This window comes from Sorex araneus, chromosome X (genome assembly GCF_027595985.1).
Source record: "Sorex araneus isolate mSorAra2 chromosome X, mSorAra2.pri, whole genome shotgun sequence".
Taxonomy (NCBI): Eukaryota; Metazoa; Chordata; class Mammalia; order Eulipotyphla; family Soricidae; genus Sorex; species Sorex araneus.
The window spans coordinates 49,800,489-49,824,807 of NC_073313.1; the positions used below are offsets into that span (position 1 = coordinate 49,800,489).

Consider the following 24,319-nt stretch of genomic DNA (forward strand, 5'->3'; position numbering starts at 1 on the left):
CTTGTATGAAAGAGAGTGGTAAAGAAATGTAGCCCTGGGGGCACGAGTGATAGTACAGCAGGTAGGGCACTTGCCTTGTACGCAGCCAACTGGGTTGGATTCCCGGCATTCCATATGGTCCTGTGAGTTGCCAGCAAGGATTCCTGAGCACAGAGCCATGAGTAACCCCTGAGTACCTCCAGGTGTGGCAAAAGAAAGAAAAAAGAAAGAAAGAAATGCACCTTTCTCCAGGATTAAATACAACAATCTTCACACACTTTCCTCTAAGGAAACTTTATTGAACCATTTTTAGCGGGTTATTCATAACAAGCAATACAAAATTAATTGTCTCAGATTTATTTTGGGGACAAGTTTTGGGATTTGGGGTGGAAACATTCAAAATATAGTGGTGGGAGTGGTGGTGGGATTGGTGTTCAAATATTAAATGTGATGAATTATTGTGAACAACTTTTTAAAAATCAAATTAAATTATAAAAAGAAATGCAGCCTTGAGCCAGAGAGATAGTCCAGCAGGTAGAGCACTTGTCTTGCACTTGGGCTGACCCCAGTTCAATCTCAGGCACTGCATATGATTCCCAAGCACCACCAGGAGTTATCCCTCAGCACAGAGACATAGCAATAACTCCTGAGCATCTCTGGGTGTAGCTCAAAAATGAAATAATAATAAAGAAAGAAAATAAATTCTTATTTTTCTGCTTATGATTAAGGCTATTGGCCAGAGCTTCCCCTATGTGGCTTTGGGGAAAATATCTTCACTCTAGTGCTTTTCCATCTGCAAATAGGAACAGGAGATAATAGTGATATTAAGTACCTCCTGGGGGAAAGGGTAAATAACTGAGTTATTCCCAGTCACTAATCTTAAACCTTGAGCCAAGAATGCTCCCATCCCCAGGCTCTTGCCTTGCATGCGGCTGACCAAGGTTCAGTCCCCTCCCTGGCATCCCATATGGTCCCCAAGAACCATCAGGAGTGATTTCAGAGCCAGGAGTAGCCCTGAGCAACATCCAATGTGATCCAATCCCCTACACACAATATTTATATATAATGCTGCCATCCTCTCCTGCCTGCCTGGAGCCTTATACCTTTGAATACTTTTTTTTTTGCCTGACCTCCTTAGTGGACTAAAGGAAAGGAGAATGCTGCAATGATAGTGATTTCAGGTTTGTGCAGATGCCAGGAAAGGGATATTAGATTGAGCAATAAATAATAGGGTGATTAATACGTCGTAGGTGAATTCAATTAGTGAATTAATAATAATTCAATAATTAATACCTTAATATGTGGATTCAACACCTACAATCAAATTCACAACCCACAACTGAAGGCTTTCTGGTTTGGTTTGGTTTTAATTTCGGTTTTTGTGCCACACCTGGCACTGCTCAGAGATCATTCCTAGTGGGTTTGGGGTACCATATGGGGTGCCAGGGATGGAACCCAGGTTGGCCACATAGATGCAAGGCAAATGCTCTACCACTCTACCCACTGTACTATGGCTCCGACCCCCACTGGAGGCGTTCAGACAGTGTCTACATCTGGCAAGGCAAAATGCAATGAGGATACAGAACATTTCCATAACCCAAGATATTTCCCTTCACCACTCCCCAGCCCCTCATCGTAGTGAATTCCTGGCTCCCAGTTCACCTGAGCAACCACCTCCAATTGTTTTTTTAATCCTTCAGTTTCCTCCAGTTGATTTTTAAAATTGTTTTTAGGGGGCCTGAGTACAGCAGGAAGGGCGCTTGCCAACAGACCCAGCACCCCATAAGATCCTCCAAATCCCGCCCAGAATAATGCCTGAGTGCAGTAAGCCCTGAGCACTACCAGGTGAGGCAAAAAAAACTGTTTTTAACTTGTGGGTATTTCGAGACATTATAGAGGGCCCCTAACAGGACCAAGAAGCCATTCAGGCTCGCTGAAGCTGCAAAACTGAATACTACTTTCTTCCCTATGATTAGGGAGGTATTTTTAAACAAGCTAGGGTTGGGAAGGGGCTGGGAGGTTGAAACACTAGGACCCCAATGTGGTGCTGAAGCAGGGGGAGGACGGGGGGAGAGGGGGACACAGGCGGTACTCTGGAGTGTTTTCATGCATAGCATCTTGCTCCAGCCCCTTGAACCATCTCCCTGGTTCCCAGGTCTCATATGTTTTCAATTTTCAATCTGAGCAAAGACAGAAAGAGAGAGAAAAGGAAGGGAGGAAGGGAAGAAGGGAGGGAGGGAGGAAGGAAGGAAGGGAGGGAAGGGAGGGAAGGGAGGGAGGGAGGGAGGAAGGAAGGAAGGGAAGGAGGGAAGGAGGGAAGGAAGGAAAGAAGGAAGGAAGGAAGGAAGGAAGGAAGGAAGGAAGGAAGGAAGGAAGGAAGGAAGGAAGGAAGGAAGGAAGGAAGGAAGGAAGGAAGGAAGGAAGGAAGGAAGGAAGGAAGGAAGGAAGGAAGGAAGGAAGGAAGGAAGGAAGGAAGGAAGGAAGGAAGGAAGGAAGGAAGGAAGGAAGGAAGGAAGGAAGGAAGGAAGGGAGCAGCGTTTTTGGAAGAGTTGGCCTCCAGCCACCTAGGTGTTCTCCAGCAGGGAACGATTTGTTTCACTGCTTCGTTCTTCTCTAACCAGTATGGGTTTACCCAGACACTCCCTGCCCCCAATCTAAAGTTAGGCAATTTTTGTCTACCTCCCTTCCTCCCTCCCCTTAGGCATTTTAACTATGGCTTTTTGGAACGTGTTAAACTGAAGTGTCCAAACTCCAAAGATTAGGCTCAGCGAGCTGGGAGCCTCTGTCGCCCGCCCTCGCCGCAGGAGCGCTCTGCAGGAATCTTCCAGCCACTCAAGAAAGAGAAGGGGTCAAGGCTGCGCGGGGCGCTGCGGGCAGCACTTGGCACCGCCCAAGCTAAGCCGCCCCGGCTCTTCTTCGCTGGCCTTTTTGCTACCCTCGTTGTCACCAGAGGGGTGAGCGTCCGGGTCGCGCCGGCCTCCTTGCTCCACACCCCGCCACCCTCTACCCCGCACCCTGCACCCGCCCAGGAGAGGAAACGGTCTGGTGACTGCTGATCGCCGCCAAACTCGGCCCAGACTCCGGAGCTGCGGCGCCAGAAGGAGGCCGATTGCCACCTGCCCCCACCCCCGGGGACGCGTGTGCGGCCCGGCCGGGCGCTGCGGGAGTCCGGTCAGCACCGCCTCGAGTCAAGGACAGGCGCTTCCCACTGGCTGGTTCCCAGGGCCTGGCTGTGGCCCGAGGCTCCAGCTGTCCACGCGGAAAGGAGCAGCCTTCTCCCCAGGCGCCACAGGTACGCCGGGGCTGCTGCGGGGCTGAGTCGCCTTCCAGCTCTTCCCCACGCCGGGGGTCACCTTCGGGGCTCCAGGACCACTCGGGCCGCGCGCTCACGGGCCCGGGCGGAAGCGAGCTCAGTGCCCGCCCCTGGGTGGCACCCCTGAGCGTGGGGAGGTCACAAGTGCTGTTGCGCAAGGCTCGCGCAACCCAGCCTTATCTGAGAGTGATAGCAGCAAGGCTTTGGCGACTTGGCCAGCTTTTAACAACCAATGACGATTCCAAATGCTCTGACTTGAGCCCAGGGTGTTGTGAGACTAATTTGAGTTTTTCCCAAAAAAGCGCTCATTTTTTTTTAATCATAGACTTCCTTCCTTCCTTCCTTCCTTCCTTCCTTCCTTCCTTCCTTCCTTCCTTCCTTCCTTCCTTCCTTCCTTCCTTCCTCCCTCCCTCCCTCCCTCCCTCCCTCCCTCCTTCCTTTTTTCTTTCTTTCTGTTATTTATGTGCTAGATGTCAGATTCCTTGCTCATGTGATACCTGAACTCCAGCAATGACCTAAATCCCAAGACCCTCTTCTTCAAAAAGTTTCAGGGGTTGGAGTGATAGTACAGAGGGTAGGGCATTTTTCTCGCAGGAGGCTGACCCCAGCATCCTATATGGCCCACCAGTCACCACCAGGAGTAGTTCCTGAGCACAGAACCAGGAGTAAACCCTGAGCACTGCTAGGTGTGGCTCAAAAAAAACCACCAAACAAACGTTTATTATTTCTGTTTTGACATCACACCCCCATAGTGCTGGGGGGCAGGGTGGGGAGTGTTACTCCAGACAGTGTTCAGGGGATCAAACCTGGGGCTCCTACAGGCAAAGCTTGTGCTCCTGCCTGTAGAACTATCCTATCTTTCCAGCTCCCTCTTATGTTTCTGATGTGGGGTTTTTTGAGTTGGGGGCCACAGCTGTCTGTGCTCAGGGGCTACTCCCTGAGAGTAGGTGTCAGGGCCCTCATGCACTCAGCCCCTTGAACTATCTGCCCAGACTCTCTTTTTCCAAAAGGAGTTCATTGGAAGAAATAGCCTGAGCACAGTGCGTAGGGCGTTTGCTTTCCACACAGCCAACCTGGGTTCAAATCTTGGCATCCCATATGGTCTCCCAAGTTCTTCCAGGAGTAATTCCTGAGCAAAGAGCCAGGAGTAAGCCTTGAGCATCTCTTGGTGTGGAGAAAGAAAGAAAGGAAGAAAGAAAGGAAGGAAGGAAGAAAGGAAGAAAGAAAGAAAGAAAGAAAGAAAGAAAGAAAGAAAGAAAGAGAGAGAGAGAGAGAGAGAGAGAGAAAGAAAGAAAGAAAGAAAGAAAGAAAGAAAGAAAGAAAGAAAGAAAGAAAGAAAGAAAGAAAGAAAGAAAGAAAGAAAGAAAGAAAGGCAAGAAAGAAAATAGCAACGCAGTGGTTATTTTCCCTCCCTCTACCCTCTGCCTCATTCCTTTGCCCATCCGTCTCTAGGCCCACAGCCAAGCAGAGAGATGCCAGGGATAAGGAAGGTGCGACATGTTTTTAATCAGTATCTGGTCACAGTGTGAGAGAAAGAGGAGGCTGTTGAAAGTTTCTGTTTTTCTTCTCCCAGGTAATTTTCTTCTTTTAAGGGCAGAGGGATGCTGGGGCCACACACAAAGGGCTCAGGGTTAGGGCTGGAGCAATAGTACAGTGGGTAGAGCGTTTGCCTTGCACATGGCCAACCTGGGTTTGATTCTCAGCACCACAGATCCCCGAAGCAGCACCAGGAGTGGAGGCGGGAGTAAGGCCGGAGCACAACTGAGTGTGGACCAAAACCAAACAAAAACAATGGAAGGGCTCAGCATTTACTCCTTTGTCACCCAGGGGTCACTCTTAGTGGTGCCTGGTGATCTAACTGGGTTTGGCTACGTATCAGGGCAAGCACTTTAACCCCTATAGCTATCTGTCCAGCCCCTCCCCGATGGTTCCCTGTGGCACAGTTTTTGAGTTTCTTTTTTGCTCGTTTTCCCATTGATCAGTCTAGTCTCAGGCCATTGTTCAGCATAGGTTTCTGCCTGGGAGTAGTTAGGCTGCCAAACGGGTGTGTCCTAGGAGCAAGACACAGCTAAGCTAAGCAGTACCTGAGTGCCCAGTTACATTCCTTCCTCCATTTCCTCCTTTGAAATTAACAATGGATGGCAGTGCTGGATTCGATTCAGACACTAGAATATAGACCCATTAGGGAGCGGGGAGGGGGGAGGGGAACAAATATGCTGCTGGGAAACTTCAAATCATAACAGTCAGCTAATGGGGGCAGGGGAGGAAGGAAGGAAAGTGGGAGCAGGAGGGCCAAAGGGATGGGGGTGAGCATCATGGCGGTGGTGGGCAGTGACTGTGGATCAACACCAAAGACGTCAACACTTTTGTAACCCTATTACCTAAACTATAATAAAATTATATGTATATATACTCATATATACTAATTATATACTCATATATACACACTCATACTTTTTAAAAGGAAGTTTGATGTGCCAGAGTGTGATGTGCCAAAACATGCAGAAGGCCTGGCTTCAACCCTGGCACTGTACAGGCCCCAGGACCGGCCCCTGTGCCCCCAACCCCAAAGGGAGTAGCCTCTGAGCATCACTGGGTGTGTCCTCCAAAGGAAAATTATGAAGAGGGCCGGGTAGGGTGCTTCCCTGTTGCCTACCCTGGCATCCCAGATGCCTCCCCCAAGCCCACTAGGAGTAACCCCTAAGTATTGCCAGGTGTGGCCCCCAAACGAAAAAATATAGGAGAGGGAGACCCACAGAAATAGTACAGGGGTTAAGCCACTTGCCTTGCAGACAGTGACCAGATTCAATAATGGGCACCACATAAGGTGCTCAGCAGTGAGCACTACTAGGAGGGGGTTCTCTGCTCAGGGCCAGGTAGAGCCCCTGAGCACCACCAGATGTGACCCTCCCTGCACCCTCAAAAAAAGCACGAAGGAGAAATGCAAAGGAGGGAGGTTCTGGCCTGGTGGTGAAGCGGGGGAGTGCCTCTGGTTGGTTGGATGCAGGAGCAGATGCACCAATGAGGGCGCAGACTGCCACTGCCCCAGGGATGAGCTGCTGGTTAAAAGGCTCCGTCTGCGGGCTGAGCTGCAGCTAATGTGTGCTCGTGTCCTGAGCCTTAATTTCTCTCTCTAAAATAGCTTCGGGGAGGAACCGACTGGTAAGTTGATTGAAAAGGTTCCGGGTCTTGCCTGTCTGCTTTCTTCTCTTTCATACCTGTCTCCTCCTGCCACATTGTTTGTCTGGTTCTGTTTCCAGCCCTTGCAGTTCTAGTAAAGCAAAATAAAAACCAAGAACCAGGGGCCAGGGAAATAACTCAATGGGCTGACAACATGCCTTGTGTGTAGGAGACCCGGGTTCAATCCCTGGCTCTGTGTGGTCCCCTCCGCACCCCACTCCTGCCACAGCACAACTGCAAGCAACCCCCAGTGTAAAGTCAGAAGTAGCCCCCCCAGCACCACCTCCAAACGCCTGCACCCTCCTCGTCCCCCGCCAAAACAATAACCCATCTCGTTCTTATCCGGGCTTGAAGCTGGGCATTTGGTTGAATTTCCTCTGTAGGTTACATGTGATTTTGTCTGTCTTCCCTTCAGTCGATCTACACGACCATGTCTTCCATTAAGATTGAGTGTGTTCTGCCTGAGAAATGCCGGTGCGGGGAATCTCCTGTGTGGATGGAAGCGACTAATTCTCTGCTCTTTGTGGATATTCCTGCAAAAAAGGTTTGCCGATGGGATCCGCTCAGCAAGCAAGTGCAGCGAATGAGCGTGGGTAAGGTTGAAGGTTGAAGGTTGAAGGTGGCTCAGATCTGCCCAGACAGCAACATTTTTTCGCTGGGCAGTGGCAGTCATGAGGTGTTTGGCGTCCTGGGGACCTTCTGGTTAAAGCCTACTGAATATGCCTCAAAGGCTTATTATGGCTTTGACCCTGTGCCCGAGCTCTGCCCTTCCACTCTGACCAAGACACCAAGACTGCATAGTTGATCATGTCTTTCCCTTTGGCTGAGGAGCTACATTCCATATTTTGTTTGCAGCAGGAGGCACTATAGGACCTTTCAGGAGACCTTGAGACAGGAGCTTTGAAAGCTGTGGGCCTGACTTACGGCACAGCAAAAGCTGTCTCGTTAGGTCAAGGCCTTAATTGTTTTTTCTTCTTCCTCTTTTTTTTTTGCTGGGCAGGGCCGGGGTAGGGGGCAACAGTACTCAGAGATCACTCCTGGCAGAGCCCAGGGTGGACCTAGGGATCAAAACCTAGGTTCCCCCATGCAAAACAGGCACTCCAGCCATTGAGCTATCATTCAAGACTCATTTTCTTTTTCCTTTCTTTTAAAAAAATGTTGAATCCCCGTGAGATACACAGTGGTTAATGATTCAGTTTCAGTGTCACAATATTTTTTTTCTTGTTGGGTCACAGCCAGAAATGCACAGGGGTCACTCCTGGCTCTGCACTCAGGAATTACCCGTCGGTGCTCAGGGAACCATATGGGATGCTGGGAATTGAACCCTGGTCGGCCGTGTGCAAGGCAGATGCCCTACCCGCTGTGCTATCGCTCCAGCCCCTCTCACAGTGTTTTAACATCCATCCTTTCACAAGTGTTTGTTTCCTATCACCAAGCCCCCCACCCCAGCCTGCCTCATACTAGCCTCTATTTTCATTTATTATTTAAGGGGGGGGGGTCCCCAGCAGTACTCATGGGACTAAATGCAATACCAAGAACTCAAATTGAGGGGCTGGAGCGATAGCACAGCGGGTAGAGCATTTGCCTTGCACGTGACCGACCCGGGTTCGATTCCCAGCATCCCATATGGTCCCCTGAGCACCGCCAGGGATAATTCCTGAGTGCAGAGCCAGGAGTAACCCCTGTGCAGAGTCAGGTGTGACCCAAAAAGCAAAAAAAAAAAGAACTCAAATTGAGGCCAGCTGTATGCAAGGCAAACACCTTACCTGCTGTTCTATCTCTCCAGCCCAAGGCCTTAATATTACAAGGGCTGGAGGAATCATATAATGGGGTAAGGTGTTTGCCTTCTACATGAAGCAGCCAAGTCCCCTTGAGCACCACCCAGAGTGATCCCTGAGCACAGAGCCAGAAGTAAGCCCTAAGCACAGCTATATGTGGCCACAACCCCCCCCCAAAAATAAAAAGGGAAAAGTTACAACTCTTTGGAAAGTAAAATGAGGTCTTGGGCTTAAGCAGTATCAATCAGGGCTCTTTGTTCACTGGCCAATGGAGATTTACAGTGAATTCCAAATGTTATTCTGTTCAAGGATCTGAGACTTCCCAAGCAATGGGTTTCTTCACATTCTCTGACCCCAGAGAAAGGAGTTATCTTCTTTCTGGTATTCCTTGGAAGAGAGAGATAAGAACAATTCTTGTGACTTGAAGTATCTCCACCCAGCATCTTGAATTGCTTACATGCTGAGGAAATGTCTTTTTTCTTTTTTTTGAGGGGGGGCTCTCAAGCAGTGTTCTGAGAGCCACTCCCAGTAATACTGGGGCAACCAGCCCAGGATGATTCAGGGCTCAGCTGGGGACAGAGTGTATCAAGCCCTGCCATGCTGGGACCTGTGGTACTCAGGATTTACTTTTATTTATTTTATTTTATTTTTGTTGTTTTGGGGCCACTCTGGCAGTGCTCAGGACTTCCTTGCTCTGCACACACAACAGCCACTCCTGGTGGGCTCAGGGGACCCTATTGGATGCCAAGGATCAAACTCACATCAGCCACGTGCAAAACAAACACCTTACCCACTGTATAATCACTCCAGCCCCTTGTTTTATTTTTTAAATTTTGGGTTTGGGAACACATCCAGCAGCGCTTGGAGACCATAGTGGTGCTGGAACTCTGAACCAGGGTCAAATCTCTGCGGCCACGAGGGCAAGTCCCTGACCTCCTGTCTTATTTGTCCAGCCCTTTCTTATCTCCCTGACCTTTTCTTTCCCAGCTGGAGAGAGTTCAACAGGTTTGAGCATATGTTTGCATGCAGGAGGCCAGGGTTTAATCCCCAGTTCCTCAGGGTCCCCCTAGAAAGGTAGAGAGTAATCCTCAAGCCCTCAACTGGGAGTAGCCCCTGAGTACAGCTGGGTGAATCCCCCAAAGAGAATAACATGTCTGTCTTTTCCTTCCCTTTGTTGCATACACACGTGGTAATAGTGCACCCACATTTTGTCAGCACTGCGGGCTTGAGGTGGGGGTGGATCTCTGGTGCTAACACATGTACTTGCTGGGGGGTTGCATGCTTGGCTGAAGTATCCACATATTTTATTTCTTAATTTTTAGTTCTTTTTTTCCCCGGGGAGAATCACAACCAGCAGCGCTCAGGGATCACTCCTGGCTCTGCAGTCAGGAATTAATCCTAGTGGTGCTCAGGGGGACTATATGGGAGGCTGGGGACCAAACCCTAATCAGTTACATGTAAGGAAAATGCCCTACCTGCTGCACTATTGCTCCACCCCCAACCAGCACATTTGTTTTAGTTGTGGGCTAGGGGTGGCACTGTTCATCCACACCTGGCTAAGGTGTGCCAGAAGTCACACTCTGCTTGGAGACACTAGGGGTCCCGAGCAGCAGAGCTCACGGACCGTGCTCATGGCATCAGGGGTGGCACATTTGGCCTATGCTACAAGCAGGTGCTCTTGTCACTGAGCCACATCTTTGTCTAACCGCTCAACTTTCCATATTTATGCATAATTTTTCCCTTCCCCTTTGATTTTTGATTTGTGGGGTGGGGGTTTGTTTGGTTTTGGAGCCACACTCATTGATGCTCAGGGCTTACTCATGGCTCTGTGCTCAGGAATCACTCCTGATGAGCTCAGGGGACCAGATGGGGTGCCAGGGATAGAAGCTGGGTCAGCCACATACAAGGCAAGCTCCCGGCCTATGTTCTATGGCTCCAGCCCCCTGATTTTTTTAATTTGGTCATGATGATGGGGGAGGGTTGCAGTGCCCCCACACTTTGTGGTGGGGATGCTTTAGTTGTGTTTGAAGACATTGGGGGGACGGCTTACACCCAGAAGTACTCAGTGGCTACTCTTTGCTCAGTACTTGGGGCGGGGGGGGGTTCATTTTATTTTAAACAAAAAGTTCAAGGGAATGGCTCAGTGACTTTAAATGCCTACCCTGGACCAAGGAGAGAGTGCAGGGGTTAAGGCATTTTAGCTGACCCTGGTTTGCTCCCTCCCAGGTACCATATAAGTTGATCCGAGCAATGCCAGGAGGAATCCCTGAGTGCAGAGTCAGGGGTAAGCCCTGAGCACTGCGGGGTGTGATCCACCAAAAACTGATAAAGGAAATAATTCAATGAAATACAAGCCAGTGGCAAGTCAAGTGTTCAATCCACGTGCTCTGGGCACGATCCTGGCAGCTCTGCTCTCTGTGATTCCCCTGGGCTGCCAGTGGTTTCTGGCTACATCCGCAGCCAGCTGTGTGTGAGCCACAACTAAGGAGGTGCAACCCCTAGTAAGCACCATAGCAACTTCCCGCCACCCCATCAGCCCCCCCAGAACACCAAAATGTGTGAGTACAACTAGGGAAGTTAGGGAAGTGTAGTCCCTGGGGAGCACGAGGCAAAGTGTGAGCACTGCAGTCAGGTGTGTGTCAACTCCACACCCCCACATCATCCCCACACCAGAAACAACTAGAGAGTTGTTTCTAACAACAAAAAGAGCTCAGGGAATGGAAGGGGGCATAAGAAGTCTGCTACTAATGTAAAAACATATGAAATGCAGAAAAATCTAACCTTTATAAATGCAAAAAAAAGTGATAATACAATGAAGACAGGGGCTGGTATTATCACTGCAGCTACAATTCTATTATTTGCATTGTTTACTTCCAAAAAGGATTTAATATATTTGCAATTACATGTACATAAGAAGGGCCGAATACAATGCAAATGCTGTATAGGACAAGGAGTGGGATATCACAGCAGCCGGTAGTTTGGGTCTCTGAATTTCTTGGAGTTCAGGCAAATGAGCATCATTTGCTTTGGGACTTTTGCTTTGATCCCTTCACTAGGAACCCCATCTTGTGAGCTTAATTTGGTTCCTGCCCCAACGTATGGGGGGTGTTGTGGTCTGGCTTTTACACTTGCTCCCACCAGGTGGAGGTATGGAGAAGAAGAGTTAGGTTTGATACCCCATTCTGTACCTGATTCCCAGAACAACATACAGAGTTTGTGCTTGGACACACTCAGTTATGATGCATTCAGTATTCAACAGAAGGGTGGCCTGGAGAGATAGTACAGCAGGTAAGATGCTTGCCTTGTGTGCAGCCAACCGGGGTTTGATTCCCAGAATCCCATATGGCCTCCTGAGCTCACCAGGAGTGATCCCTGAGCACAGAGCCAGGAATAAACCGTGAGCACATTTGGGTGTAGCCTGAAAACAAAAAAAAAAGGAAGAGAAAACCCACACTGTCAACAGCTACTCCCAGATCTGGTATCAGGGATTGAACCCAGGCCTCTGGAGGTAAAGCACTCACTCCAGCCCTTTGAGCTGTCTCCCCAGTCCCAAAACCTGACATCCTTTGAAGTGATGCCAAGTGACCTGGTGACCAGCATGCGCTACTCAGCCGCTTGACTGCTGCTACTTTTTGTCTCTGCAGATGCCCCGGTCAGCTCTGTGGCCCTGCGCCAGTCAGGAGGCTATGTCGCCACCATTGGTACAAAGTTCTGTGCTTTGAACTGGGAAGATCAGACAGTGGTCACCCTGGCCACTGTAGATAAAGACAAGAAAAACAATCGATTCAATGACGGGAAGGTGGACCCCTCTGGGAGATACATTGCTGGTATGGTTTATCTTTGTCACCTACTAACTGAACTTTGAAAGAAATCATGATATGACTTCTTAGAAAAGTCTCTCCCATTTGAAGTGTTATTCTTAATAGGTCTCGGTTTCTTCTTTTGTCGTTTCTTTTGTAAGTTATAGCACTAAATGAAGAAGAATCCCAAGACAAAACATTACAGACTCTTTTCAATTTGTTTCTAGCTGAGACTTGATTTCGTATCACACTTTTGTGGTTTATGTAAATTTTGAAATAGAAGTGATGTAGTGAATGATATTTACACTGGAAATAATTTTAAACTAGCAGGTAAAAAACTACACCTGTATACCTTTTTATCTAGATATACTTTTGGTCAACATTTGGTTCCATGTGTTGTCTCTCTATTAAGCATGTTATTCTTCAAAACTACTTGAAAAGAAGTTGTGTGTTTCATATGCCTTTATTTCCCAAAATTCTCCAGTATAAGATTTTAAAGAAAAATTATGTTTGGGGGATGGAGAGATAGTACATCAGGTAAGGCACTTATCTTGCATGCAGCTGACCTGGGATTTCATATTGTCCCTCATCCACGACTAGGGATAATTCCTGAGTGCACAGCCAGGAGTAACACCCGAGCATCTCTGGGTATGTGGCCCCAATTTTTTTTAAAAGGAAAATAAAAATGATGAATTGTCACATGGCCACTCTATAGCTTCCAACTTTAAGAAGTTTAATGCCTGGTCAGGAAGTTAGCTACAAAAGGAGATGATTTGGAGACATGAAATAGTGGGAATGTAGTTAGATCAGATAAAATTGTAATTTCAGTCTTTGGGCTGGGGCGGTGGCTTAACAGACTGAAGCATATGCTATGCATGCAGTAGGTCCAGGAAGTTTAATATAGGTACAGTATACATCAGTGGGGGACACTCCACAGGCCTCCAGAGGCCATGAGCTGCCAATGATGGATAGCTGGTTCCTGAACGCAGAACACCTGACCCAGCCCTTGAGACCTTTCAGTCCAGGATCCAGCCTCAGATCATTGACTGAATTTGGTAGTCGTGTCTTCATCATGTGGAACATTTCCATGGCCTTTACTTGTTGTTTTTTTGTGATAGTGCTATTGGTGAAGAATAACTGCCACCCAACTCCCCCCACCAGCTTTTTAATAGAACATCCTTCGTGTCCTTCATTCTGTGTTTGCTTGCTGTTTGCTAATCATTCTAGTGCTAGTGCCAGGTTGCCTTGCCCTTCACCCCCTTTAGAGGAAAAAAATCACTCAGCAGCCCGCTGGAAACTTAGCTTCTTATAGGGATCAAAGCACCCCGAGTTGCCCCTCTGAATGGATCCAGCATCTGCCCTCCAGGGGGCAGTTATCGCCCACTTGGGGAAACTCTCTAGCCTCAGTGGAGCCTGGGCTGGGAGGTGGCACCCTGAAGGTGCCCCCACCAGGCTGGCCTCTCCGTGCTCACTCCCAGCATTAATTATGCATAAACCAGGGCTTCACATTGTTCTTGCCCAGCAGTGGGTAGAGGGGCACTCACTTCCTGTCCCAGGCTTCTCTTCCTCTGAGCCACAGAGGTGGGGGGCGGGGTGCTGGTGAAACCAACCCCCCTATCCCTCTCACAGGAACCTGCTGTGTGAACATCCTTCTCCCCAGCAGGGGTCTTGCTCAGCCAGGCTTCACAGGTTGGCCCATTCTCCTCTGGGGCTCTCAGATGGAGCGTGGTTTCATGCATGAGCTTTTCATTTTCCCTATTACAGTCAGATTTCTCTCTGCCCTCTCAGATCACACTCCAATCTGAACGTTCTGCCTGCGCTTTTCGCTCCTTGGATGAAATGTCCCTTAAGAGTCACCTTGACACAGCTGCTGGCTACTGTTTGCTTCTTTCCTTGCCTTGCTGAGTTGCTGAGGCCTGGTGGCTGCTCCTGAGAGAGGGAAACTGATATCTCCAGTTCTACCTGTGGATTGTCTACTCCTCCTTTTTTGTATTTTGGGGTGTCTTTTTTATTTCTTTTTTGTTGGGGGGCTGGAGCTTGCATGCTGCTGACCCGGGTTCGATTCCTCTGCCCCTTTCGGAGAACCCGGCAAGCTATTGAGAGTATCTCGCCTTCATGTCAGAGCCTGGCAAGCTACTCGTGGCGTATTCGATATGCCAAAAACAGTAACAATGAGTCTCACAATGGAGACATTACTGGTGCCTGCTCCAGCAAAGTGATGAGCAACGGGATGACAGTGATAGTGATACAGTGATTTTTATTTTTGGTTTGGGGGTAACACCCAATTGTGAAGAGGGGCTACTCCCAAGTAATGCTCAAGGGACCATGCAGTGCCAAGGTTTGAATATCCAGGCCTCCTCCTTCCTGTATGAAGAGCAAGTGTTCAGCCCATTGAGTGATCTCTCTGGCCCCACCTGGTGACTTTTTTTTTACTTTCTTAATTTTATTTTTATAAAGTTGTTCACAATTATTTATTACATTCAACATTCCAACACCAAACCCACCACCATTACACCTTCCCCCAGCATTATTTTGAATTTTCTCACCCCCACCCAAACCTGCCCCCAAAAGCAGGTCCTAAATCATTTATTGTATAATGCTTGTTATGAATAATCTGCTAAAAATTATCCCCCAAAAGTCTACCCAGTGCATTTTTAATTTGTTATTTTATTTTCTCAGTTCTAAATTTGTATTTGGTTATTCCCCAACCCCTTACAAAAACACTTCAGTTCTCAGATATAGTTGTCATGCTGCAGTGCCCAGGAGTTACACACACCTGGTGGCGGTGTTCACTCCGTTTAGTTGTGGTCTCATCCACTTTGCTTCCAGGCTTCCTAGGGATCACAGACCTATTTGCTGTGGCACCAGGGCTCCCAGACCTCATGGATTATTCTCGGCATGTGGAGTGGTAACAGAAGATTAAACTCTCAGTCTTACTCTTAAGGCTATATCCCGGACCCTGTACTCATACTTTCTGAATTTTGTTTCAAGACTGTATTGTAAATTGCTCACTTAAGCATTTTCAGGTAGGGCATTTGCCTTGCATGTGGCCAACCCGGTTCAATTCCTTCATCCCTTTAGAAGAGCCTGGCAAGCTACCGACAGTATCCGGCTCCCAAAGCAGAGCCTGGCAAGCTACCCGTGGCATATTCAATATGCCAAAAACAGTAACAAGTCTCACAATGGAGACATTACTGGTGCCCGCTCAAGCAAATTGATGAACAACGGGATAACAGTGCTACAGTGACAGTGCTATTTGCCACACCTGGCAGTACTCAGTGCTTAGTCCTGGCTCTGTGTTTAAGGATTGCTCCTGGTGAGCTCTAGCAACCATATGGTGTGCTAGACTCGGCCACTTGCAAGGCAAGTCCCCTGCCCACTGTCCTATCTCTGTGGCCACAGCTGAGCTTTCTTTTTTCTTTTTTTTTATTTTTGGGTCACACAGGCCATGCACAGAGGTTATTCCCGGCTCTGCACTCAGGAATTACTCCTGGCGGTGCTCAGGGGGACCATATGGGATGCTGGGAATCAAACCCAGGTCAGCCTCGTGCAAGGCAAACACCCTACCCGTTGTACTATCACTCCAGCCCCTCAGTTGAGCATTTTTATAAGCACTTTTATTTTTTTGTATTGTTCGGGGGCCACACCCAGTGACACTGAGGGCTTACTCCCTGCTCTGCACTCAGGAATCACTCCCAATGTGCTCAGGGAACTATATATGGCGCTGGGGATTGAGCCCAGGTCAGCTACGTGCAAGGCAAGTCCCCTACCTGATATACTATCACTCTTGTGCTTCAGGAACTTCTTTCAGTCTGGGTCAAATCATTTCAATAGCTGTGCCATCTCATTTTCTGCCACGCTGGATACTTTTCTTTCCAAGTTGAGGTTTTTGCATACTTTGTGTTGCTACATAAATTTGAATTGTATTCTGGACCTTTTTGGTTATTTTGTGATGGGACGGTCTGTGGAGGATGTTGAGATATTTGTTTTCATGAGCAGTCTATATTCAGGTTAGGACCACAGGTTCCAGCCTGCTTTATTGCGTCTAGAATCTGTCCCAGCTGGAACCTCTGAGCAGTACGTGTGGGACCTGAAGAAAGTGCTAACTCTTAACTCCTTTCATCAAGTCCTTGCTATGCTAATTTGCACCAGATCCATCCCAGCCTGTCCTAGTAGAATATGAGCCTTGACTTCACAAACAACTTTCGGGAAGGGAGTTGTTCTTGAGCAACATCCTATTTCTTCTCCCCTGGCTCTCTCTGTTCCCTGGTGCTCTCCTTATTGCCCTCAGGAAGAAACCACCCACCTCTAGGGTTGCTTGGGCAGACACAGAGAGAAGTGAAAGGGCTCTGCCCCTTTGTCCCTGCAGCTTCTCCTAATACAGAGGACCCCCTCCTTAACTATGGTTTTTCATTACATTTATTTATTGGGAAGGGACACACCTCATGGGCACACTGAGTGCAGGAGGCCAGGAGTGAGTACTCAGGGCTCACTCCTGGCCTTCTGCACTCAGGGATCACTCCTACTGTTGCTTATCATACATGGTGTAGGGGATCGAACCCAGGTCTGCCATGTGCAAGGCAAGCACCTTATTCGCTGTACTGTCACTCTGGCCTCTTCCTATGATTTCTAAGTTTGCTAATTTCCCTGCTTCTGGCTACTCTGTTCTACTTTTGCTGCGAAATTGCCCAGGGACAAGAGCATGAGAGAATGTTTAAATAAGGGGAGTAGGAAATGGCCAGGGGGTTCCCTCATCCTCTGAGCTTCAGGAGTTTTCTGCTCTTTGAAACTGAGCTAGCGGGTTTCTCTAGGCTCTCTGTCTGCAGCGTGGGGCTCACTTGCAAGCTTCAGAATGGATTGAGCTCAGACAGGGATAGGCCATGAAATAAAATGAAGAATTTGGGCTGGAGCGATAGGACAGTGGGTAGGGCGTTTGCCTTGCACATGGCCGACCCGGATTCGATCCCTGGCATCCCATATGGTCCCTCAAGCACAGCCAGGAGTGATTCCTGAGTGCAAAGCCAGGAATAACCAGTTGTGACTCAAAAAGAAAAAAAAGGAGAAATCACCACCATAGATGGTAAACTGCTGCCACCAGCTGCCTGATTGTGCTTAGTGAAAGAAAATGAGATTGAAACAGAGGTAGTACTTTTGTTTGTTTATTTGTTTGTTGGCCACATTTCATTGATGCTCAGGGGTTACACCTGACTTTGTGCTCAGGAATTACTCCTGGTGGTTCTGGGAGACCATTTGGGATGCCAAGAATCGAACCCAGATTGGCCTTGTGAAAGGCCTACCTGCTCCAGCTCCAGAAGTAGTACTTCTTATCTGGAGCATCACCTTGTGATATACTGTCAATTTGCTATTTACACAAGGTAGTGTCCTTAAAATATAAAAATAATATCATAATCAATATATAATTAATATATACTATATATCATACATATGGGCTGGAGCAATAGCACAGCGGGTAGTGAGTTTGCCTTGCATGCGGCTGACCCGGGTTCGATTCCTCCACCTTGCATGCGGCTGACCCGGGTTCGATTCCTCCGCCCCTCTTGGAGAGCCTGGCAAGCTACTGAGAGTATCCCGCCCACACGTAGAGCCTGGCAAGCTACCCGTGGCGATTGCCAAAAATAGTAACAAGTCTCACAATGGAGACGTTACTGGTGCCTACTCAAGCAAATCGATGAGCAACGGGATGACAGTGACAGTGATACAGTTATATATATCATACATCATATGTGATCTATTATAACATTAGAATATGTGCTGTAAATGTTAAATATAATTTATATTACATAATGTGTATGTATATGATATATATACACATATATATGACACAGATTAGGACTCTATTTCATTGATTTAATCACTAGAATGGGCCCTCCGCACACATAAGCAAGGATGGTATAACTCATCAAGTAAATGATTGTGTCACTGAGTTCAGTGTCTTTTGGTTTGTAGGCACCATGGCTGAGGAAACGGCCCCTGCAGTTCTGGAACGTCACCAAGGGTCTCTGTATTCCCTCTTTCCTGACCACCATGTAGAAAAGTACTTTGACCAGGTGGATATCTCCAATGGCTTGGACTGGTCCCTGGACCACAAGAACTTCTACTACATTGATAGCCTGTCCTATTCTGTGGATGTCTTTGACTATGACCTGCAGACTGGAAAGATCAGTATGTACTTTTTCTCATTCTTTTAAAAATCCTGCTGGTTGGGCTGGAGACAGTACAGCAAGTCAGACATTAGCCTTGCACATGATTGACCCAAGTTCAATCCCATATGGCCCCGAGCCCTGCCAGAGTAATCCCTGAGTGCCAGGAGTAAGTCCTGAGCACAATCATGTGTGGCCCCAAAAACAAGAAACAAAAAAAAAGAAAACAGCATGAAATGAAAACTTTGTAAAAGCCAAAATCATTTTTACAAAGTTGTTGCTGATTGTTTGACTCTATTAGTTTGCTCTAAACGAGTCATAGATGGAAAGTGACCGGGAAGGAATGATTGGCAAGAATTTAGAAGGAAGTACTTGAGAGTTCTCAGGAAAGGTGTCAAACCACAAGACCAGAAACTGGAGCAATAGTACTGCATGTAAGCCGCTTGCTTGCATGCAGTTGACCCTGGTTCAATCCCTGCACCACATATGGTACCCCAAGCCCTGCCAGGAGTGATCTCTGAGCGAGGAGCCAGGGGTAAGTCTCTTTATTCCTCTTCTCCTCTGAAAGTTTACAGGGTCATGTCTATCCAAACTATCCCAAGTCATGAGATAGTATTCTTTTGTGGAAGGGAGCCCGTTCATGTCTCTTGATGGAGTTAGGAAGCGTTAGAAGCATTTCCTGTCTGGTGCCCATAGCCTGGTCTCTAGAGAAGCCCAAGTAATCCGTATTTATAATCAGGTGTTTTTTGTTTTGCTTTGTTATTTGGCCATACCCAGCAATGATCAGGGGTAACTCCTGGCTCTGCATTCAGAAATCACTCCTGGCAATGATCAGGATGCTGGGGATCAAACCCAGGTCAGGTCGGCTGCATGCAAGGCAAGTGCCTTACCTGCTGTACTATCTTTCTAGCCCCTGTAATCAGTATGTAATTGTTTGATGCTCAGTATTGATTTGCCGGTTTTGTTTTGTGTGTGTGTCTGTGTGTGAACCCTAGCTAACCGCAGAAGCATGTACAGGATGGAGGAAGAAGAACAAATTCCAGATGGGATGTGCATTGATATTGAGGGGAAGCTGTGGGTGGCCTGTTATAATGGAGGAAGAGTGATTCGTTTAGATCCGGAGACAGGTAAACTCACCAAAAACTTAAAAAATCCCTGCAGTATCCAGAAACCTGACTCTAGGGGCTGAAGTCTTAGTGAAATTAGAGATGCCAGATTATTTTGTGGATTTGGGTTTTTTTTTATTTTGGGGTGTTTTTTTGAGGGTGTGCTTTTGGCCACATTGCAGTGGTGCTCAACGTTTACTCCTGACTCTATTCTCAGGGATCACCCCTGACAAACTCAGGGGACTAGATGGGGTGCCAGTGATTGAACCTGGGTCAGTCAACAAAATGCAAAGCAAGTGCCCTACCTGCTGTACTGTCTCTCTGTCTCTCTGTTGTTGGATGATTTTGGAAGACCAAGGATGGTGCTGAAGAGATAGTACAGGTTGTCTGGCACTTCCCTTGCACATAGCTGAACCAGATTTGTTCCCAGGTACTACCTATGGTCCCCTAAGCATCACTAGAAATGACCCCATTGGGCAGAGCTAGGAGTAATGTGCCCTTAACATTGCGCAGTGCGTTCTCCCACCTCCCAACAAAAAGAACAAAATTATAGTCCAAAATTGCTAACACTTATTTTGCTTAGAGGTGTCTTTTTTGCTCAATCAAATCTCAGAGAAAGTAGATTAAACATGCTTGTGCTTGGGCCTTGGATGTGGCTCAAGTGGAAAAGCTCACACCTTGGAAGTCATAGGTCCAGGTTTGATATCTGGTGCACCTGCCCCTTAGCAGCATCCCTGGAGTACCCACCTCCAAATAAAAAGAAATAACATTTTAAAATATGTGCTGTTCTCACAGTCTTAAGAATTTTCCTATAACTCTACAAGGGGGTCACAAAATATTGCGCTAGTTAGAAATTTGCTAGGAGTAAAATTTGCCATATTTGTGAGGGAGGACCAAAGAGCTCTTGCCTGAATGTGGTACATCAAATCCAGGTTCTATCTCTGGCACCCCATATGGTTTCCCAAGTCCTGCCAGGAGTGATTCCTGAGCATAGAGCCAGGGGTGGCCAAAAAACAAGCAAATAAACAAAAACAAAGAGGGAGGCCAGCTGCGTACCAAAAGTAGACTATAGACCAAGCATTATAGCCACTCAATACCTCTATTGCAAACTACAACATCCAACAGGAGAGAGAACAAAAGGGAATGCCCTGCCGAAGAAGCAGGGTGGGGTGGTGGGGGTTGGGGTGGGGGTGGTGGGAGGGATACTTGCAACATTGGTGGAGGAGAATGGGCACCGGTGGAGGGATATAAATCAAATCCAAACATGAAAGTTCATAAGTTTGTAACTGTACCTCACGGTGATTTACTAGTAAAAATTAAAAAAAAAGGAGGCCATAGTGATACTTGCCTTGCATGCAGCTGACCCCCCCATTTGATCCCCAACACTACATATGATCACCCAATCACCACCAGGGATTACTCCAAAGCACAGAGTCAGGAATGGCCCCCTGAGCACTGACTGCTTGGTGTGACCCCAAAAAAACCCAAAAATAGCAATAATAAAACAAGGTATTTGTAAGGGCTGGAGAGATAGTTCACAGTGTATGCTCCCAGCTGTGAGTTCAAGCTTCAGCACCACGTGGTCCCTCAGATACTGGTGGGTATTAGCCCTGATAGCCTCTGAGCACTAAACTAGTAGGCCCATTCCTCTGGGGAAAAGGGGTAGCCTCTCTAAAGTGTGTAAATTAATGAAATATGTGGTGATTTAGGGAAAAGACTCCAAACTGTGAAGTTGCCTGTTGATAAAACAACGTCATGCTGCTTTGGAGGGAAGGATTACTCCGAATTGTATGTGACCACAGCCAGAGATGGAATGGCCCCTGAAAGCCTTGTGAAACAACCGGAAGCTGGTGGAATTTTTAAGGTAACGTAGCCATTGTATTTTGAGAATCAAGTGGGAGAGCTTTCATTAAGTACCTGAGTGATCCATACTTTTTCATTCTTCACAAAACCGTCCAGGCAATAGCACAGCGGGTAGGGCATTTGCCTTGCACGCGGCCGACCCGGGTTCAATTCCCAGCATCCCATATGGTCCCCTGAGCAGTGCCAGGGATAATTCCTGAGTGCAGAGCCAGTAGTAACCCCTGTGCATTGCTGGGTGTGACCCAAAAAGCAAAAAGAAAAAAAAGAAAAAAAACCATCCAGGAAAAAAAAAAAACCATCCAGGCGCTGGAGAGTAGGGCACTTGCCTTGTTGTGTGGCTGACCCTGGCCTTGTGTGTGGCTGACCTGGGTTCTATCCTAGCACCCCATATTGTCTTGTGAGCACAGCCAGGCATGATACCTGCGTGCAGAACCAAGAGTAAACCCTGAGCACTGTCATTTGTGGCCCCCAAAGAATATCACAAACGAAAAAGAAGTCTAGGACAATCCAATCTCTTTAGCCCACTTTGTGCAAAACTCAAAGAAAAATTCTTTTTGCTTCAATAGTGTTTTTGTAATTCTGTAAACCAATAGAATAATGGGCTTGAAAAATTAATATTTGGGAACATGTTTGTAAAATCAGTTGGTTTTTTTGATTTCATCAAGATATTTTCAGGCTTTGGGGACCAGAGTAATAGTACAGTGGGTAGGATGATTACCTTGCTCATGATCCACCCAGGTTTGATCCCCAGTATTCCATATGGTCCCCTGAGCACTGCCAGGTGTAAATCCGGAGTACAGAGACTGGAGTAATCCCTGAGCATAGTCTGGCGTGGCCCTCCTAAAAAGAAATATTTTCAAGGTTTTAACTTTTTCCAAGAAAACAAGTGAAGACCGTTTGAGATTAAAATTAATGTAAACATTTTTGGTTTTTTGGGAAGGGCACTCCCTGCAGTGCTCAGGGCTTACTCCTGGCTCTGTGCTCAGAGATCACTCCTGGTGGGGCTCAGGAGACCATATGGTGTGCCAGAGATTGAACTCAGGTCTACTGTGTGAAAAGCAAGTACCCTACCTGCTGTACTATCTCTCCAGCCTAAACATCATCTTTTTATAAAATAAAACAAGGATAGGGGCTGGAGCAATAGCACAGCTGGTGGGGCGTTTGCCTTGCACACGGCTGACTCAGATTTGATTCCCAGCATCCTGTATGGTCCCCCAGCACTGCCAGGAGAAATTCCTGAGTGCAGAGCCAGGAGTAACACCTGTGCATCATTGGGTGTGACCCAAAAAGCAAAATAAATAAATAAATAAATAAATAAATAAATAAATGAAACAAGGATAGTGGTTGGCTAGATATATTGTTCTGAATCATAAAAGTACAATTTAATACTACTTGGAAATGACCTTTAATCACAGTTTTTCTTTTTTCTTTTCTTTTTTTCACAGATAACTGGCCTAGGAGTCAAAGGGATCCCTCCCCAAGCCTATGTAGGTTGAATAACAGGTCTTTCTTACTGAAAAACAGAAATTCCTACTGAGATTATCTGAAAGCAATTTAAAAATGTTCGCTCTGAAATTTCAATCTAATTACAAAGAAATGAAACAATGTTGTGATTAACATGAGACTAGACTTTTATTTACCATTTTCAAAGGTATGAGAATTGTATAATTGTCAACTGTCTCTTGATTCTTTGCAAATTGCTGTTCTTTATTCTATGTTCCATTTTATTATACCCAATGCTTAAAAACCAATAAATAGAAGCAGTTCATGACATTATGTTCTTTTTTCTTCTCTTTATAATCTTTATAAGTACACTGCAACTTACCTTCATATTATTCTTTGTATTGTTATTTTAGCAACTTGAAAATTGCTGGAGGATAAAAATTGAATACAAAAGAAAAATCCTTGGTTCCAACTACTGTCTAATAGCTTAATGAATAAAATAGCTTTATTGGGTGATAATTAACCCACACTTGAAGTATATAATTTGATGAAGTTTAATATATACGTTTGTGTACATGCATATATATTAATGAAGTCAACACCACAAACAGATGAATACCTTTCCCTATTCTCCTTTGTAAACCCTTACTTTATTCTTGGGGGGATTTTTTTTGGCTTTTTGGTTCATGCCCCTGTGCATCTCCAGGTGTGACCCTCCAAAAAAAAAAACCACAAAAATCATTCCATCAGGGGAGCAAACAGACAAAGGCTTATGAAACTTTCAGGATACACCATGCAGAAATATATATATATATATAATATATATATATATTATTTAAGTTGCATAAATAGGAAAGATAAAAGGATGGAAAACAAATTCAAAGAAATATAGGCTGGAGACTACTTTAATCTGAGGAACAAAATACATTACCAGATCCAGGAAGCCCAAGAACATTAAAAGTCTATGAGGAATAAATACATGTCAATAAAGATATGTCAGAAAGTTAGATAGCTCAAGGAAAAGGATACATTCCTAGAAACATACATCCTTCCCTGACTACATCAAGAAACAGAAACAGAATAATAACATATATAGAGGTAGGACTGAGAGATTGTACAGGAGGGAAGGTGTTTGTCTTGTTTATGGCCAACCCTGGTTTGAATCCCTGGGACCACATGATCCCCTAGCAGTGCCAAGGGTCAGGGCCAGGAATAGTCTCTGAGAATGTAAAAATTATCCCTGGGATATAATGTTGGTTTAATATATGCAAATCAATTCTACACCACATTAACAGACTGAAAGATTTGAATGGTCTTCTTAATAGATGCAGAAAAAGCCCTCAACAAAGCCCAATATCCAGTTATGTTACAAACTCTCAATCAAATAGGCATAGAAGAATTTAACCACAGTAAAATTCAATCATGAAAATGCACTGCTAACAACAAATGAAAGAAACTAAAATCTGAGAACTGTTTTTACAGAACTGGGCTTACCAAGGAGGGGAGAGTGGGGAGTAAATTGGAGGTGGGACACTTTGGTGGAAGGTGTGGTTTTGGAATGTTGTATGCATGAAACCCTACGAGTAACAGTATGGTCCACCACAGTGCTTCAACTGAAAAATGGACCAACACAAGGCAAGGATGCCCCATTCATGCCACCTCTGATCAGTATTGTGCTAGAAGCTTTGGAAAATGT

At 46.5% G+C, this 24,319-nt stretch overlaps 1 protein-coding gene across 4 annotated transcripts; it reads left to right on the forward strand.

Annotated features, from left to right (window-relative positions):
• Window positions 1-2,831: 2,831 nt before the first annotated feature.
• RGN (regucalcin) lies at window positions 2,832-22,951 on the forward strand. Of its 4 annotated transcripts, XM_055122010.1 has the most exons (10): window positions 2,832-3,271; window positions 3,763-3,866; window positions 4,745-4,865; window positions 6,435-6,454; window positions 6,888-7,065; window positions 11,895-12,077; window positions 18,018-18,233; window positions 19,207-19,338; window positions 21,027-21,181; window positions 22,626-22,951. In XM_055122010.1, the coding sequence occupies exons 3-10, from the start codon at window positions 4,790-4,792 to the stop codon at window positions 22,674-22,676; spliced, it is 1,011 nt and encodes a 336-aa protein (XP_054977985.1). In that variant the 5' UTR covers window positions 2,832-3,271; window positions 3,763-3,866; window positions 4,745-4,789; the 3' UTR covers window positions 22,677-22,951. The 4 variants fall into 4 exon arrangements, with proteins under 4 accessions (XP_054977985.1, XP_054977986.1, XP_004612992.1 ...); XM_055122011.1 differs by lacking the exon at window positions 3,763-3,866; XM_004612935.2 differs by lacking the exons at window positions 3,763-3,866; window positions 4,745-4,865; window positions 6,435-6,454 and having other exon boundaries at window positions 2,833-3,271.
• The last annotated feature ends 1,368 nt before the right edge of the window (window positions 22,952-24,319 follow it).